Below are 17,500 nucleotides of genomic sequence, written 5' to 3' on the forward strand. Positions count from 1 at the left end.
CCATCGAACAGACGAACTGATGTGGGAGTGCAGGTGGGGGGGGGGGGGGGGGAAGAAGAAAGGAAGAGGCAGAGACAGTGGGCTGTGGGGGAGCTGGGAAGGGGAGGGGAAGGAGGGAGAAAGCAAGGACTACCTGAAATTGGAGAAGTCAATGTTCATACCGCTGGGGTGTAAACTACCCAAGAGAAATATGAGTTGCTGCCCCTCCAATTTGCGGTGGGACTCACTCTGGCCGTGGAGGAGGCCCAGGACAGAAAGATCGGATTCGGAATGGGAGGGGGAGTTGAAGTGCTGAGCCACCGAAAGATCAGGTCGGTTATTGTGAACTGAGCTGAGGTGTTGGGCAAAGTATGACAGTTGGACATAGTAGGTACCTGTCAATTTCTAGGTAATATTCCTACATGTTTTATTTCCCTTGTTTCCCTTTCCCCTGACTCTAGTCTGAAGAAGGGTCTCGATCAAAAACGTCATCCATTCCTTCTCTCCAGAGACGCTGCCTGTCCCGCTGTTACTCCAGCTTTTTGTGACTATCTTCCTGCATATTATATTTTTGTGCGTTTCTATTATCCATTTATGTAATTTGTTCAGACACTTTTTCATCGCTCAGCGAGTGGGAAGTAAATTACATTCATCACCCAACTTGCTAACAGTAAATTGGGAGTCAAGGAAAGAGCGTTCACGTGGATCGCGGCCCTGTCTCCACCAATCTTTCCACCACCACGCACAAGAGGCACAAGAAGCCACAAGACAGATACCATTGTATGCAGATGCCGAGAACAACTCTGGCTGAACAACTTCTAATCTTGTGTGGGGACTGGATAAGAACAATAGTAATGGGCCGGTCCCACTTAGCCAATTTTTTGGGCGACTGCAGGCGACTGCCACAAAATTTTCAACATGTTGGAAAACTTTCAGCAACAATTTTTGTTGACGTAGGTGTTGTCATAGGTTGTCGCCACGTGTTGTAGGTGAATTCCATTAAAATTAGGCCCTGGCAGTTGCCTGAAGAGTCGCCTAAGTGGCACAGGCCCATAAATTACCACACAATGTGTAAGCTTTCAGTTTTAACCTGCCATATTAAAGCAGCTCACTTGTCAACACCCTCTAGGTGGGACGTGCAACACCATCTTGGTGGCCAACATCTATGGAGAGGCTTCTCAAATCGATGAAACGGTAAGGCCCGACCGTATTGGAGAATGTGGACGCGTGATGGTTCCTCTGGGTGTTTGCTTTTAAACTAATCATCAAAATGCGAAACACATTTGAGAGCCAGCATGTAATGGCCTTCACCTTTTGTGCTTCAGCAATGTGATAGTGAGATTTCCGTCTTGTACAATGCTGCTGGCCGGGGAATCCCAAGATGCCTTTAGCAGGTTCCTTAAGGAAGGAGATGAGGAGGAATTGGGCAGTGAATCTGTGAAATTCTTTGCCACGGATGGCTGTGGAGGCCAAGTCATTGGATAGTTCAAAAGTGGAGATTAACAGACACATGGAAACATAGACAATAGGTGCAGGAGTAGGCCATTCGGCCCTTCGAGCCAGCACCGCCATTCAATGTGATCATGGCTGATCATCCACAATCAGTATTTAAGAAGGAACTGCAGATGCTGGAAAATCGAAGGTAGACAAAACTGCTGGAGAAACTCAGCGGGTGCAGCAGCATCGATGGAACGAAGGAAATAGGCAATGTTTCGGGCTGAAACTACCTTTCAGTCTGAAGAAGGGTTTTGGCCTGAAACGTTGCCTAGTTTCTCCAGCACTTTTGTCCACCATCCACAATCAGTACCCCGTTCCTGCCTCTGCTCCCTGTATCCCTTCACTATATTTAAGAGCTTTATCTCAAGGCCCTGTCCACTTTCCCGAGTTACTCACGAACTCTCCTGAGTTTTCCCCTTGATTCGAACTCGGGGAATGTCGGTAGCGAGCTCTTAGGAGGCCGTAGGAGTCCATAGATGTTTCGTAGCAGCTCGTAATGCCAGCCACAGGAACTCGGGGCATCAGGTAAGTTGGGACATTTTTTCAACATGTTGAAAAATGTCCACGAGTGAAAACAATAGCCCCGAGTACCTACGAATGGCTATTACCGTAATTCTCCGAGTTCAAATCAAGGGGAAAACTCGGGAGAGTGCGTGAGTAACTCAGGAAAGTGGGACAGGGCCTTAACTCTCTCTTGAAAGCATCCAGAGAACTGGCCTCCACTGCCCTCTGAGGCAGAGAATTCCACAGACTCACAAATCTCTGTGTTTTATATTCTTGGCCAGCTTACCTTCGTACTTCATCTTTTCTCCTCGTAATGCCTTTTTAGTTCTCAGAAATACCTGCCATTGTTGTTCCACTGTCATCCCTGCTAGGGTATCTTTCCAGTCAACGTTGGCCAGCTCATCCCTCATGCTTCCATAGTCCCCTTTGCTCAACTGTAATACTGACACTTCCAATTTTCCCTTCTCCCTCTCAAATTTTAGATTAAAGCATCATATTATGGTTCCTTTACCTCGGGTTCCCTTATCAAATCCGGTTCATTACACAACACTAAACCCAGAATCGCCTTCTCCCTGCTAGGCTCCAATACAAGCTGCTCCAAGAATCCATCTCAGAGGCACTCTACAAACTCCCTTTCTTGGGGTCCAGTACCAACATGATTTTCCCAGTTTACCTGCATGTTGAAATCTCCCATAACAACCACAGCATTACCTTTACGACGTGCCAATTTTAACTCCTGATTCAACTTGCGCCCTATGTCCAGGCTACTGTTTGGAGGCCTGTAGATTAGTTCCATTAGGGTCTTTTTACCCTTACAATTCCTTAGTTCTATCCATACTGACTCCACATCTCCTGTTTCAATGTCATCCCTTGCAAGGGACTGAATTTCATTCCTCACCAACAGAGCTACCCCACCCCTCTGCCCACCTCTGTCTTTTCGATAGGACGTATACCCTTGAATATTCAGTTCCCAGCCCTGGCCCTCTTGCAGCCATGTCTCAGTAATTCCCACAACATCAAACTTGCCAATTTCTAACTGAGCCTCAAGCTCGTCCACTTTATTTCTTATTCTTCGCACATTCATATACAACACTTTAACTTTGGTATTCACCTCCCCTCCCACATTATTGGCCCTGACCTTACTCTCTTATCCCTTCTCAAACTTTCCTTCCCATTAATTCAAGAGTCTTTTGTAACTTTTCCTGTACTCACTTCCCCTTTAACTCCATCTTTATACTCCCAATTTGTCAACCCGTCCCCCCCACTATTTAGTTTAAAATAGTTGCAGGAGTAGGCCATTCGGCCCTTCGAGCAATATGATCATGGCTGATCATCCAGAATCCCCATATCCTTTGACTACGTTAGCCCCAAGAGCTTTATCCAACTTTTGCTTGAATACTTCCAGTGAACCGGCCTCCACTGCCTTCTGTGGCAGAGAATTCCACAGATTCACAACTCTCTCGGTGAAAAGGTTTTTCCTAATTTCAGTCCTAAATGGCCTACCCCTAATTCTTAAACTGTGACCCCTGGTCCTGGACTCCCCCAACATCGGGAACATTTTTCCTGCATATAGCCTGTCAAATCCCTTATTCATTTTATATGTTTCTATAAGATCCCCTCTCATCCTAAATTCCAGTGAATTTAAGACCAGTCGATCCATTCTTTCATGAAATGTCAGTCCCGCCATCCCGGGAATTAACCTGGTGAACCTACGCTGCATTCCCTCAATAGCAAGAATGTTCCACTTCAAATTAGGAGACCAAAACTGTACACAATACTCCAGGTGCAGTCTCACTAGGGCCCTGTACAGCTACAGTAAGACCTCCTTGCTCCTAAACTCAAATCCTCTTGCTTTCTTCACTGCTTGCTGTACCTGCATGCTTACTTTCAGTGACCAAGCACGCCCCGATCTCGTTGCACCTCCCCTTTTCCTAATCTGACACCATTCAAATAATAATCTGCCTTCTTGTTCTTGTGGGTATGCTGTCAGGAGTTATGGGGAGAAGGCAGGAGAATGGGGTTGAGAGGGAAAGATAGATCAGCCTTGATTGAATAGTAGACTCGATGAGCCGTATGGCCCACTTCTGCCCCTATGACATGATGAACTAGCAGTTAAGAAGGAGCAGCACTGCCAGTCCACTCTGTGCATTTGGGAGAACTCGCTGGGCAAGCATTGACAATTTATGTAGAAATAAGGAACTGCAAATGCTACTTTACACAATAGGACACAAAACGCTGGAATAACTTTCCTAACTCAGCCCGTCGGGCAGCATCTCTAGATCCCTGGAGAAAGGAGGAGAGCTTCCTCAAAGTAGGCATTCCTCGAGGAGCTTTCACATTGGAGCAGTCAAAATGTAGAAACAAGGAACTACATCTACTAGTTTACATAGAAGAAGGGTCCCGGCCCGAAACGTCATCTATCCAAGTTCTCCAGAGAAGCTGCTTCACAAGTGATAGGAGCAGAATTAGGCAATTTGGCTCATCATCTACCCCTCCATTCAATCATGGCTGATTGATCTTTACATCTTAACCCCATTCTCCTGCCTTCTCTCCATAACCCCTGACACCCGTTCTAATCAAGAATCTATCTTAAAATAATCCATTGACTTGGCCTCCACAGACTTCTGTGGCAATGCCTTCCACAGATTCACCGCCCTCTGACTAAAGAAATTCCTCCTCATCTCCTTTCTAAAGGAACGTCCTTTAACTCTGAGGTTGTGACCTCTGGTCCTGGACTCTCCCACTAGTGGAAACATCCTCTCCACATCCACTCTATCCAAGCCTTTCACTATTTGGTATCCATGAGGATATTCCCGGGATCGTTCTTGTAAACCTCCTCTGGACCCTCTCCAGAGCCAGCTCGTCTTTCCACAGGTATGGGGCCCAGATTTGCTCATAGTACTCCAAATGCGGCCTGACACGCGCTTTACAGAGCCTCAGCATTGAGGCTCTCTATGTTTGTATTCTAGTCCTCTTGATATAAATGGTAGCATTGATTTTGCCTTCCTTACTACCGATTCGACTTGCAAATTAACTTTTTAGGAGTCCTGGACCAGCTGAGTCCCTTGGCACCTCCGATTTCCAGATTCTCTCTCCATTTACAATATAATCTATGCCTTTATTCTATTACTAAAATGCATGACTCTGCACTTTGCTGTGCTGTATTCCATCTGCCACTTCTCTGCCCACCTCTCCTAACCTGTCCAAGTCCTTCTGCAGAGTCCTTGCTTCCTCTACACTACCTGCCCCTCCACCTATGTTAGCATCAGCTTGGCCACAAAGCCTTCAATCTATTTATTTTATTAGAAGCAATTGCACAAGGAGAAAGTAATCGACATAACAATTATACAATTTTCGTACAGCTTCAGTTTTAACATTTTATAAACTAAAAACTAAATCGTAAAAAAAGAAAAATGAAAAGAAAGGAAAGGAAGAAGCAAAGAAAAAGAAAAGAAAGAATTTCGAAAGAGATAAAAAAGAAAAACCCTTGAATTAAAGAAAAAGCGAAAAGCAGAGATATATCCCACTACCCTTCCCTACACCCACTTACCCGACCCTAGTGTCGGCTTTGAATTTGTGTTCAACCATTATGTTGTTGAAGAAATTCAATGAAAGGAGACCATATTTTGGAAAATTGATCTGGTTTATCAGACAAAACAAGCCTTATTTTTTCTTTATCCAAATAATTAATATAAAACGTGAAGAGTAGCGGCCCCAGCACTGACCCTTGCGGAACTCCACTAGTCACTGGCAGCCAACCTGAAAAAGCACCTATGATTGCAAATCTTTGCCTTCTGCCAACCAGCCAACCCGCTATCCATGCTAGTGTCTGCCCTTCAATACCACGGGCACTCATCTTCCCGAGCAGCCTGACGTGCGGCACCTTATCAAAGGCTTTCTGAAAATACAGGTAAACAACATAGAGGGATATGGGTTTAACACAGGCAAATAGGACTTGCTTAGATGGGGCATCTTGGCCAGCATGGAGGAGTGAGGCTGAAGGGTCTGTTTTTGTGCTGTGTGACTTCATAACTGTGTAAATTAACCTTTGCAGCTGATAATATTGTTCTTTCGTTTCAGCTATCTACGCTCCGGTTTGCATCAAGAATGAAGTGTATACCAGCTGAGCCTGTAGCTAATATCTATACTGACCCTGTGGTAAGTGCATGACTTGTTGATCATGTTTACAGCGTAGAAACAGGCCCTTCAGCCCCCACTGTACCTGATCCGATCAGTGATCACCCCGCACTCTAGCACTATCCTACACACTAGGAACAATTTATAATTCACAGTAATAATAATAATAATAATAATAATAATAATAATAATAAATTATTGATCCCCTCGGGGGAATTCAGATGTCCAGAAGCCCCCAACCAACAAACCCACACATTCAAAACGAACGCAGACAGAAAATACATAAACTACAATGTTGACACTACCTGAGAGCAATAAATACTTAAAAAGACCAATAATTAACAATTAAAAATTAAAAAATGCAAAAATGCATCCCCCTAGCGGTCCGAATTATAAAATCTAATGGCTGCAGGGGTGAAGGATCTCCTGAACCGCTCCGTTCTACAGGGCAGGGAGAGGAACCGGTTGTTGTTCCGAGTGCTCTTTTGACCCTCCAGAATTACATGGAGGGGATGCCCGGGGTTTTTCAGGATGACCTGCACCTTGTACCTCATACTCCTCTCAAGCACATCCATCCCAGAGTCTCTCCCCTTCCAGCACTGAGCTAACTCGTTTAACCAGTTTGTCCAGCTTCTTGTTGTTTTTTGCACTAATGCTGTTGCCCCAGCAGACAACAGCGTAGAAAATAACACTTGCAACCACAGTGTTGTAAAACATGTGCAGCATGTCATTACACACATTGAAGGATTTGAGCATTCTGAGGAAAAAGAGTCTGCTCTGGTCTTTTTTGTAGAGGGAGTCAGAGTTGACAGACCAGTCCAGTTTGTTATCCAGGTGCACTCCAAGGTATCTATATGTCTGCATCACCTGTTTTAATTCTAGCCAATTAACCTACAAACCTGTACGTCTTTGGAGTGCGGGAGGAAACCAGAGCACCCGGAGAAACCCCACACAGTCACAGGGAGAACGAACAAACTACATATAGACAGCACCCATAGTCAGGATTGAACCCGGGTCTCTGGCACTGTAAAGCAGCAGCTCCACTGTGCTGCCCTTCAAAAAATTATTTCTTACTCAAATTCCTTCCACATACCATGTAAGCTGATTATGAGTATAATATGCCGTGATTGATATTGAGTTGAAAAAAATCTATGACCGATTGCTTAGTTTCCTTTTTTTTTTAAAGTCTGCCGGCAATACTCAGCAAATCGGGCGGCATCTGTGAAGGTGCCAAGAAGTTTGACCTGTAATAAGAAATAGAAGAAATTAGACTATTTCTGTTTTTGAAATGTTCAAAAAGTTCTTCTACAAGTTCTTTTGGAGAGCTGTTCGAATGTAAATTTAAAGCGGGAGAATAGGGCTAGGATGGAGAGATAGATCAGCCATGATTGAATGGCAGAGTAGAATTGATGGGCCGAATGGTCTAATTCTGCTCCTATGAACTTATGATAACTGAAGGTAGACACAAAATGCTGGAGAAACTCAGCGGGTGAGGCAGCATCTCTGGAGAGAAGGAATTGGTGACATTTAGAAAATAGACAATAGACAATAGGTGCAGGAGTAGGCCATTCAGCCCTTCGAGCCAGCAACGCCATTCAATGTGATCATGGCTGATCATCCCCAATCAGTACCCCGTTCCTGCCTTCTCCCCATATCCCCTGACTCCGCCATTTTTAATCTGCTGGCATCTGCAGTTCTTTCTTAAACATGATGATAACTGAACCCAAAGTCAAAGTCAATTTTATTCGCCACATGCACCCAAAGGTGCAGTGAAATGAATTTGCCAGCAGCTATACCCTTGAAAAAAGAACACACCATACACAATAGAATTTAACACAAACATCCGCCACAGCATTCTTCACTGTGGTGGAAGGCAACAAAGTTTAGTCAGTCCTCCTCCTTAGTTCATCCGTGGTCGGGGCCATAAACCCTCCGGATGTACAGGCCCTCTCGACGGGATGATCCAAACTCCGACGTCGGGACGGTCGAACACACTCCGCGGCTTGGAGCGCCCGAATCCAGCATGGCAATCATGCTCAGCCGAGGGCATTTATTTTTGATAACACACCAAATTTATACCCAACACAGAGCAACACAGTGGCACACGTGGTAGAGCTCCTGCCGCACAGCTCCAGTGATCCAGGCTCAATCCTGACCTTGGATGTTGCCTGTTTGCACAGTCCCTCCCAGTGACTCTGCACTTGTACAGGGCCCTAATGAGACCATGCCTAGAGTATTGTGTGCAGTTTTGGTCCCCTAATTTGAGGGGGGACATTCTTGCTATTGAGGGAGTGCAGCGTAGGTTTACATGGCAGGACTGTCATATGCTGAGAGCATGGAGCGGCTGGGCTTGTACACTCTGGAGTTTAGAAGAATGAGAGGGGTTCTTATTGAAACATATAAGATTATTAAGGGTTTGGGCACGCTAGAGGCAGGAAACATGTTCCCGATGTTGGGGAAGTCCAGAACCCGGGGCCACAGTTTAAGAATAAGGAGTAAGCCATTTAGAACGGAGACGAGGAAACATTTTTTCTCACAGTGAGTTGTGAGTCTGTGGAATTCTCTGCCTCAGAGGGCGGTGGAGGCCGGTTCTCTGGATGCTTTCAAGAGAGAGCTAGATAGGGCTCTTAAAGATAGCGGAGTCAGGGGATGTGAGGAGAAGGCAGGAACGGGGTACTGATTGGGGATGATCAGCCATGATCACATTGAATGGCGGTGCTGACTCGAAGGGCCGAATGGCCTACTCCTGCACCTATTGTCTATTGTCTCTCCCCGTGACGATGGTGCTCTGGTTTCCTCCCTCAGCACACAGGTTGGCAGCTTAATCAGCCACACAGTACATTTCCCTGAGTGAGCAGGTGACTGGTGGAATCTGGGATCAGTAATGGATAATTAGGAAATATAGAATGAACTGAGATTAGTGTGGAATTAATATAAATGAACGGTTTAATTTAGTTTACAGATACAGCATGGAAACAGACCCTTCGGCCCACCGAGTCCACGCTGCCTATTGATACTATTCTATGTTGTCCCACTTTGGCATCCAATCCGTGCACACTAGGGACAATTTTACAGAGGGCCAATTAACCTATAAGCCTGCATGTCTTTGGGACGTGGAAGGAAACCAAAGCACCCGGAGGAACATAGAAACATAGAAAACAGGTGCAGGAGGAGGCCATTCGGCCCTTCGAGCCAGCACCGCCATTCATTATGATCATTGGCTGATCGTCCCCAATCAATAACCCGTGCCTGCCTTCTCCCCATATCCCTTGATTCCACTTGCCCCTAGAGCTCTATCTAACTCTCTCTTAAATCCACCCAGTGATTTAGCCTCCACTGCCCTCTGTGGCAGGGAATTCCACAAATTCACAACTCTCTGGGTGAAAACGTTTTTTCTCACCTCAGTCTTAAATGGCTTCCCCTTTATTCTAGGACTGTGGCCCCTGGTTCTGGACTTGCCCAACATTGGGAACTTTTTTTCCTGCATCTAGCTTGTCCAGTCCTTTTTATAATTTTATATGTTTCTATGAGAACCCCCTCATCCTTTTAAACTCCAGTGAATACAAGCCTAGTCTTTTCAATCTTTCCTCATATGGCAGTCCCGCCATCCCAGGGATCAATTTCGTGAACCTACGCTGCACTGCCTCAATCACAAGGATGTCCATCCTCAAATTCGGAGACCAAAACTGGACATAATACTCCAGATGTGGTCTCACCAGAGCCTTATACAACCCACACAAAAACCCACATTGTAACTACGAAAACGTGTAAACTCCACATACAGTCAGCACCCAAGGTCATATGAAACCCTGGTCTCTGGCGCTGTAAGGCAGGGGTTTAACCAACTGCAACACTGTGATGTGCTGCTGCCACTATGATGCCCCGCTGATGTCAACATGAACACATGCTTTACAAGTCTGACTATGATAACCCAGAGAGATCAAATTGGGTTTGAGATGTAAAGCTGATGGTCTCCAAATAAATTAGTGTAGATGGGCAGAAATGTCCGCCTAAACGTTTTGGGCCAATGGATCCTTCTCTGTGTTATTCAACATTATTACTCTTAGGTACTCAACCTATATACGGGGGCTGCCTGTACGGAGTTTGTACTTTCTCCATGTAACCGCATGGGTTTTCTCCGGGTGCTCCGGTTTCCTCCCACAGCCCAAAGACGTGCAGGTTTGTAGGTTATATGTTTCTTTCAGGTTTGTAGGTTATGTGTAGGTTAATTGACTTCTGTAAATTGTCCCTAATATGTACAATAGAACTAGTTTATGGATGTTTAAGAAAGAACTGCAGATGCTGGAAAAATCAACGGTAGACAAAAATGCTGGAGAAACTCAGCGGGTGAGGCAGCATCTATGGAGCGAAGGAATAGGTGACGTTTCGGGACGAGACCCGGAAGGGTCTCGACCCGAAACGTCACCTATTCCTTCACTCCATAGATGCTTCCTGGTCTCGACCCGAAACGTCACCTATTTCCTTCGCTCCATACATGTACCTCACCCGCTGAATTTCTCCAGCATTTTTGTCCACCTTGGAGGCACAGGCTCATCTGACCCAAGTCCAAGCGTTTGATGATATATCTAGCGTGCACCCAATATATATAATTGGGTATGCATGCAAAATGTTGTCTTCTGTTATTGTAATGTTGTGTTGAATGTATGTAATTTTGGGTCCTGTCTTGATGTCTTAATGCATGGCTTTTCAAGTCTCTTTTGTCTTTTATGTGATGCTGTAAATGAAGCTGCTGCGATGCAAAACACATTTCAGACTTTGCTCTGACAATAAAGTAATATCGTATTGTATCGTACATATATATAATTGGATAATTATATATAATTGGATAGACACATAAAGCTGGAGTAACTCAGCGGGTCAGGCTGGAGAAAAGGAATAGGTGATGTTTCGGGTCATGTCACCTATTCTGAGATGCTGTCTGACCTGCTGAGTTATTCCAGCTCTTTGTGTCTACCTTTGGTTTAAACCAGCATCTGCAGTTTCTACCCACATGTATAATTGGATCCCATCAGCCTCTTGCTTTCTCTCAGAACATTTCCAAGTACATCTCATTGTTCATGGTGATTATTGTTCACAAGGCAACTGATCTTTCCATCAAACACAAATAGCCGTTGCATAAAAGACTCCAGTGCCCTCCATAATGTTTGGGACAAAGACCCATCATTTATTTATTTGCCTCTGTACTCCACAATTTGAGATTTGTAATAGAAAAAAATCACATGTGGTTAAAATGCACATTGTCAGATTTTATTAAAGGGTATTTTTATACATTTTGGTTTCACCATGTAGAAATTACAGCAGTGTTTATACATAGTCCCCCCATTTCAGGGCACCATAATGTTTGGGACACATGGCTTCACGGGTGCTTGTAATTGCTCAGGTGTATTTAATTGCCTCCTTAATGCAGGTATAAGAGAGCTCTCAGCACCTAGTCTTTCCTCCAGTCTTTCCATCACCTTTGGAAACTTTTATTACTGTTAAACAACAAGAGGATCAAAGTTGTGCCAATGAAAGTCAAAGAAGCCATTATGAGACTGAGAAACAAGAATAAAACTGTTAGGGACATCAGTCAAACCTTAGGCTTACCAAAATCAACTGTATGGAACGTCATTAAGAAGAAAGAGGTGAGCTTACTAATCGCAAAGGGACTGGCAGGCCAAGGAAGACCTCCACAGCTGATGACAGAAGAATTCTCTCTATAATAAAGAAAACTTTCCGACAGATCAGAAACACTCTTCAGGAGTCAGGTGTGGATTTGTCAATGACCACTGTCCCCAGAAGACTTCATGAACAGAAATACAGAGGCTACACTGCAAGATGCAAACCACTGGTTAGCCGCAAAAATAGGATGGCCAGGTTACAGTTTGCCAAGAAGTACTTAAAAGAGCAACCACAGTTCTGGAAAAAGGTCTTGTGGACAGATGAGACGCAGATTAACATATCAGAGTGATGGCAAGAGCAAAGTATGGAGGAGAGAAGGAACTGCCCAAGATCCAAAGCATACCACCTCATCTATGAAACACAGTGGTGGGGGTGTTATGGCCTGGACATGTATGGCTGCTGAAGGTACTGGCTCTTCATTGATGATACAACTGCTGATGGTAGTAGCGTAATGAATTCTGAAGTGTATAGACACATCCTATCTGCTCAAGTTCAAACAAATGCCTCAAAACTCATTGGCCGGCGGTTCATTCTACAGCAAGACAATGATCCCAAACATACTGCCAAGGCAACAAAGGAGTTTTTCAAAAATGGTCAATTCTTGAGTGGCCAAGTCAATCGCCCGATCTGAACTCAATTGAGCATGCCTTTTATATGCTGAAGAAGAAACTGAAGGGGACTAGCCCCCAAAACAAGCATAAGCTAAAGATGGCTGCAATACATGCCTGGCAGAGCATCACCAGAGAAGACACCCAGCAACTGGTGATGTCCATGAATCACAGACTTCAAGCAGTCATTGCATGCAAAGGATATGCAACAAAATACTAAACATGACTACTTTCGCCAGCGGTGCTGGCTCGAAGGGCAGAATGGCCTACTCGTGCACCTATTGTCTATTGTCTATTATGGTGCCCTGGAATGGGGGGACTATGTATAAACACTGCTGTAATTTCTACATGGTGAAACCAAAATGTATAAAAATGGCCTTTAATAAAATCTGACAAAGTGCACTTTAACCACATGTGATTTTTTTTTCTATTACAAATCTCAAATTGTGGAGTACAGAGGCAAATAAATAAATGATGGGTCTTTGTCCCAAACATTATGGAGGGCAATGTATCTAATGTTCATTGGTGATCCAGTTGAGGTAAAAGCATGTTGGGATGTGTTATGTCCTGCTCTTGGAGTTGTCTTATTGCAATTTACACCTTCTCCCTGTGACTGTGTGAGTTTCCTCCTCGTGCTCTGGTTTTCCTCCCACATCCCAAAGACCTGCAGGTTTAAAATTGCCCCTAGTGTGTAGGGGGTGGATGAGAAAGTGGGATAACATAGAACTAGTGTGAACGGGTAATGGCACAAAATGTGTTGAAAGGAACTGCTGATGTGTTTATACCGAAGATAGGCACAAAACACTGGAGTAACTCAGCGGCTCAGGTATCACCCGTGGAGAACATGGGTAGGCGACGTTTTGGGTTGGAAACCTTCTTCCGTAAAGAACGTCGCCTATTCCGTTTCTCCAGAGATGCTACCTGACCCACTGAGTTACCCCAGCATTTTGCATCTACCTTCATGGATAGATGATTGAACAGGGGTTCAATCCTGACTGCGGGTGCTGTCTGTACGGAGTTTGTACCTTCTCCCCGTGACCTCTCCGGGATCTGCGGCTTCCTCCCATACTCCAAAGACGCACAGGTTTGTAGGTTAATTGGTTTTGGTATAGATGTAAATTGTACCCAGTGTGTGTCGGATAGTGGTTATGCGCGGGGGGTCGCTGGTTGGTGTGGACTCAGCGGGCTAAACTAAACTAAAACTAGTTTATCTCTAAACTAAACTAAAATAAATGAGTAGAAGGAAATTTAATATCTCATCCCTATTTCTTTCTTTCCAGAAACTAATTCATAAGCTTCAGAATGATATCCAGGTACTTCAGGATGAGCTGGCTATGTACAACATTCTGGTGAGATACTTCACGTTATATCCTTCAAGCCACTGTATCATGTTTGATAATGCAAGTAATTGTTAAGAAGGTTTGAGTATGATTGGTTTTCAATATGATTGAGAGTACGATCTTTGAAGTTAATAAAGCTTGTTTATAGAGTGCTTATTACACATTGATTTTATTCTATTCTTTACAACTCACAGCAGCTGTGTGATAACATTGGAACATCAATATTTTCTTCAATCATTTCAATATTATATCAGGATATTCATTGTTACGAATAAGAATTTAAGAATAAGGAGTAAGTCATTTACAACGGAGACGAGGAAACAGTTTTCCTCACAGAGAGTGGTGAGTCTGTGGAATTCTCTGCCTCAGAGAGCGGTGGAGGCAGGTTCTCTGGATGTTTTCAAAAGAAAACTAGATAGGGCTCTTAAAAATAGCGGAGTTAGGGGATATGGGGAGAAGGCAGGAACGGGGTACTGATTGGGGATGATCAGCCATGATCACATTGAATGGCGGTGCTGGCTCAAAGGGCCGAATGGCCTCCTCCTGCACCTATTGTCTATTGTCTATTGTTACATGTTTGTTGCTTGAATGATATATTCCGGTAAATCCCGCTGACTACCTTGAAGCATATTTCTGTAATAGACAATAGGTGCAGGAGTAGGCCATTTGGCTCTTCGAGCCAGCACCGCCATTCAATGTGATTGCGGCTGATCATCCCCAATCAGTACCCCGTTCCTGCCTTCTCCCCATATCCCTGACTCTGTTATCTTTAAGCTGTACAAACACAGCTGTAATTTCTACATGGTGAAACCAAATGTATAAAAATGGCCTTTAATAAAATCTGACAATATGCACTTTAACCACATGTGATGAATATACCTTTAGATATATTCTAGGTATTGACTGATATATTCGAGACATTCTCTTTAGAGAGTAACCACAGATGCTGGTTTACAGAAAAGGATACAAAGTGCTGGAGTAACTCGGCGGGTCCGGCAGCATCTCTGGAAAATAGTGGAGAACAAATATATCAGTGGATATATTTAAGGCAGAGAGAGATAGATTCTTGATTAGTATGGATGTCAGAGGTTAATGGGAGAAGGCAGGAGAATGGGGTTCAGTGGGAAATATAGATCAGCCATGATTGAATGGCGGACGGAGTAGACTTAATGGGCTGAATGGCCTAATTCTGTTCCTATCTCTTGTCACTTGTGACTTTATGAAGATGCACAGGTTGACATTTTGGGTTAGAAACCTTTGAGAAAGGTCCCGATCCGAAATATCAGCCGATCCACATTCTCCACAGATACTGCCTGACCCGCTGAGTTACTCCAGCACTCTGTGAAACGTCACCTATCCATGTTCTCCACAGATGCTGCCTGACCCGCTGAGTTACTCCAGCACTCTGTGAAACGTCACCTATCCATGTTCTCCACAGATGCTGCCTGACCCGCTGAGTTACTCCAGCACTCTGTGAAACGTCACCTATCCATGTTCTCCACAGATGCTGCCTGACCCGCTGAGTTACTCCAGCACTCTGTGAAACGTCACCTATCCATGTTCCATGTTCTCCACAGATGCTGCCCCGCTGACCCGCTGAGCCTGACCCCTGAGTTCGGTGAAACGTCACACTCCAGCACTCTGTGAAACGTCACCTATCCATGTTCTCCACAGATGCTGCCTGACCCGCTGAGTTACTCCAGCACTCTGTGAAACGTCACCTATCCATGTTCTCCACAGATGCTGCCCGCTGACCCGCTGAGTTATCCATGTTCTCCACACCAGCGCAGTGTGCCTTTCACTTAACTTTGTAGTCTATACACAAACGATACATCCTGGATATAAAATGCTATTTCCAGTAATTATGTCTGGTCTTTACGTTTTCACTGGATGCCCAATTTTTTAATTATTTTTTTAATAATTTACTCCAGTTATCAAATCATGTTTCTTTACAGCTCTGTGGATTTATTCCCTGTAATCTCCCTGTTATCGAGTCCACCTCACACGATTCGAAATTGTTCTGCCAGAGCTGAACACACTTCTCGGCATCTGCATGCAATGGCTTCTTGTGTTTCTTGTGTGTGGCGGTGGAAAGACTGGTGGAAACAGGGCCGCGATCAACGTGAACGCTCTCCTCCTTGACCCCATTCCTGTAATTCTCTTTGAATATTGAGTAACATATCCAGTATTTCTGTGTGGCGATCTCACCCCTCGATATCAGGTTGTGTGTCGTGTGGGCGACCAACTGTTCTTGCTGGTTATTGGGTAATGGATCTTTGAATATCGAATGATATGCTCTCAAAATAAACTTGGGTAACAGAATATTGCCCCATCCTGATAATTTTTTGTTTCATTAAATATTCCTGTATTTTATCCCGTCAAATGAAATATTACCTTTTCTCTCATAGGGCAACCGTCGGCAGGTCAGCTACGAAACCTTAACTGCAAATCAGATCCGAGACATTAAAGCTCAAATCTGTAGGTACTTGGAAGGGACGGTCGATGAGATTAATGTGAGTGACTGAAACTACTAAATATAGTTTGCCAAAAATTACACCAATATTGCAGTCCTTCCTTCATCAGACTTTGCTGGCTTTACCTTGCACTAAAGGTCATGTCCCTGATCTTATCTACACAGTAAATACAATACAATACAATGCTGTTTATTGTCATTTGAACCTCAAATGAAGTTCAAATGAAATTTGGTTTCTGCAGGCATACAAGAAAAGGACCAAGATACACAACCAACACAATTTACACAAACAGCCATCACAGTGAATCTCCTCCTCACTGTGATGGAAGGCAAAGTCTTGTCTCTCCCCCGCTCTCCATTCTTCTCCCGATGTCAAAGCCCCCGGCGGGCAATGGCAAGTCCCGCGGCCGGGCGATGTAAGGCCCTGCCCGGGATTTGATGTTTAAGTCCCCTGGCGGGTGCTGGCAAGTCCAGCGGCTTTTAAAGCCACGCCAGGCGATGTAAGGCCCCGCTCCGGGTCGCCTTCAACCCCGCAACTCAGGCGGGAGAAGCTGCCGTTGCGGGAGCTCCGAAAAGCGGTCTCCCACCAGGGACCTGCGAGCTCCAGATGTCACTGTCCATCGGCCCTGCAGCTGGAGCCTCCGAAGCATCAAACTCGGGTCACAGTAGCTCTCCACGCTCCGAAGCAAGCCAGCTCCACGATGGTGAGTCCGCAGGCTCCACGACTGGAGCCCCCAGGTCGTTCCGGTTGCTGGCTGCTCCACGGTGCTAGGCTCCAACGACAACGGAGACCCGACAGGGAAAAGGTCAGGCCTCTGGTGCAGGGAAGAGATTTAAAAGTCCCCCCCCAACACATACACAGTCAAAAACAATAAAAACCCACTACAAACTATACACTCAACGGGATTTTTAAAAAAGACAGACGGACTACAGAGGCTGCTGCAACGCTGGTCACGCCACCTAAAGAATGGCTTGATTGCAATCATGTAATCATGAAAGGCATAGGTAGAGTGGATGTGGAGAGGATGTTTCCACTGGTGGGAGAGTCTAGGATCAGTGGTCATAGCCTCAAAATTAATGGGCGCTCTTTTAGAAAGGAGGTGAGGAGGAACATCTTTAGTCAGCGGGTAGTTAATCTGTGGAACTCGTTGCCACAGAGGGCTGTGGAGGCCAAGTCAGTGGATATATTTAAGGTAGAGATAGACAAATTATTGATTAGAACGGGTGTCAAGGGTTATGGGGAGAAGGCAGGAAAATGGGAATAGAAGGCACAGATAGAT

The 17,500-nt window shown here is 44.8% G+C and overlaps 1 protein-coding gene across 1 annotated transcript in view; it reads left to right on the top strand.

Annotated features, from left to right (window-relative positions):
- Window positions 1-1,108: 1,108 nt before the first annotated feature.
- The window catches only part of kif9 (kinesin family member 9), a gene marked incomplete at its 5' end in the record, with an annotated part of 66,345 nt that continues 49,953 nt past the window's right edge, over window positions 1,109-17,500 (top strand). The window contains 4 exons of the mRNA XM_055664705.1: window positions 1,109-1,173; window positions 6,061-6,138; window positions 13,688-13,756; window positions 16,156-16,260. Of these exons, the coding sequence (XP_055520680.1) occupies window positions 1,109-1,173; window positions 6,061-6,138; window positions 13,688-13,756; window positions 16,156-16,260 (317 nt within the window). The remainder of the gene's footprint in view (window positions 1,174-6,060; window positions 6,139-13,687; window positions 13,757-16,155; window positions 16,261-17,500) is intronic.

This window comes from Leucoraja erinacea, chromosome 43 (assembly GCF_028641065.1).
Source record: "Leucoraja erinacea ecotype New England chromosome 43, Leri_hhj_1, whole genome shotgun sequence".
NCBI lineage: Eukaryota > Metazoa > Chordata > Chondrichthyes > Rajiformes > Rajidae > Leucoraja > Leucoraja erinaceus.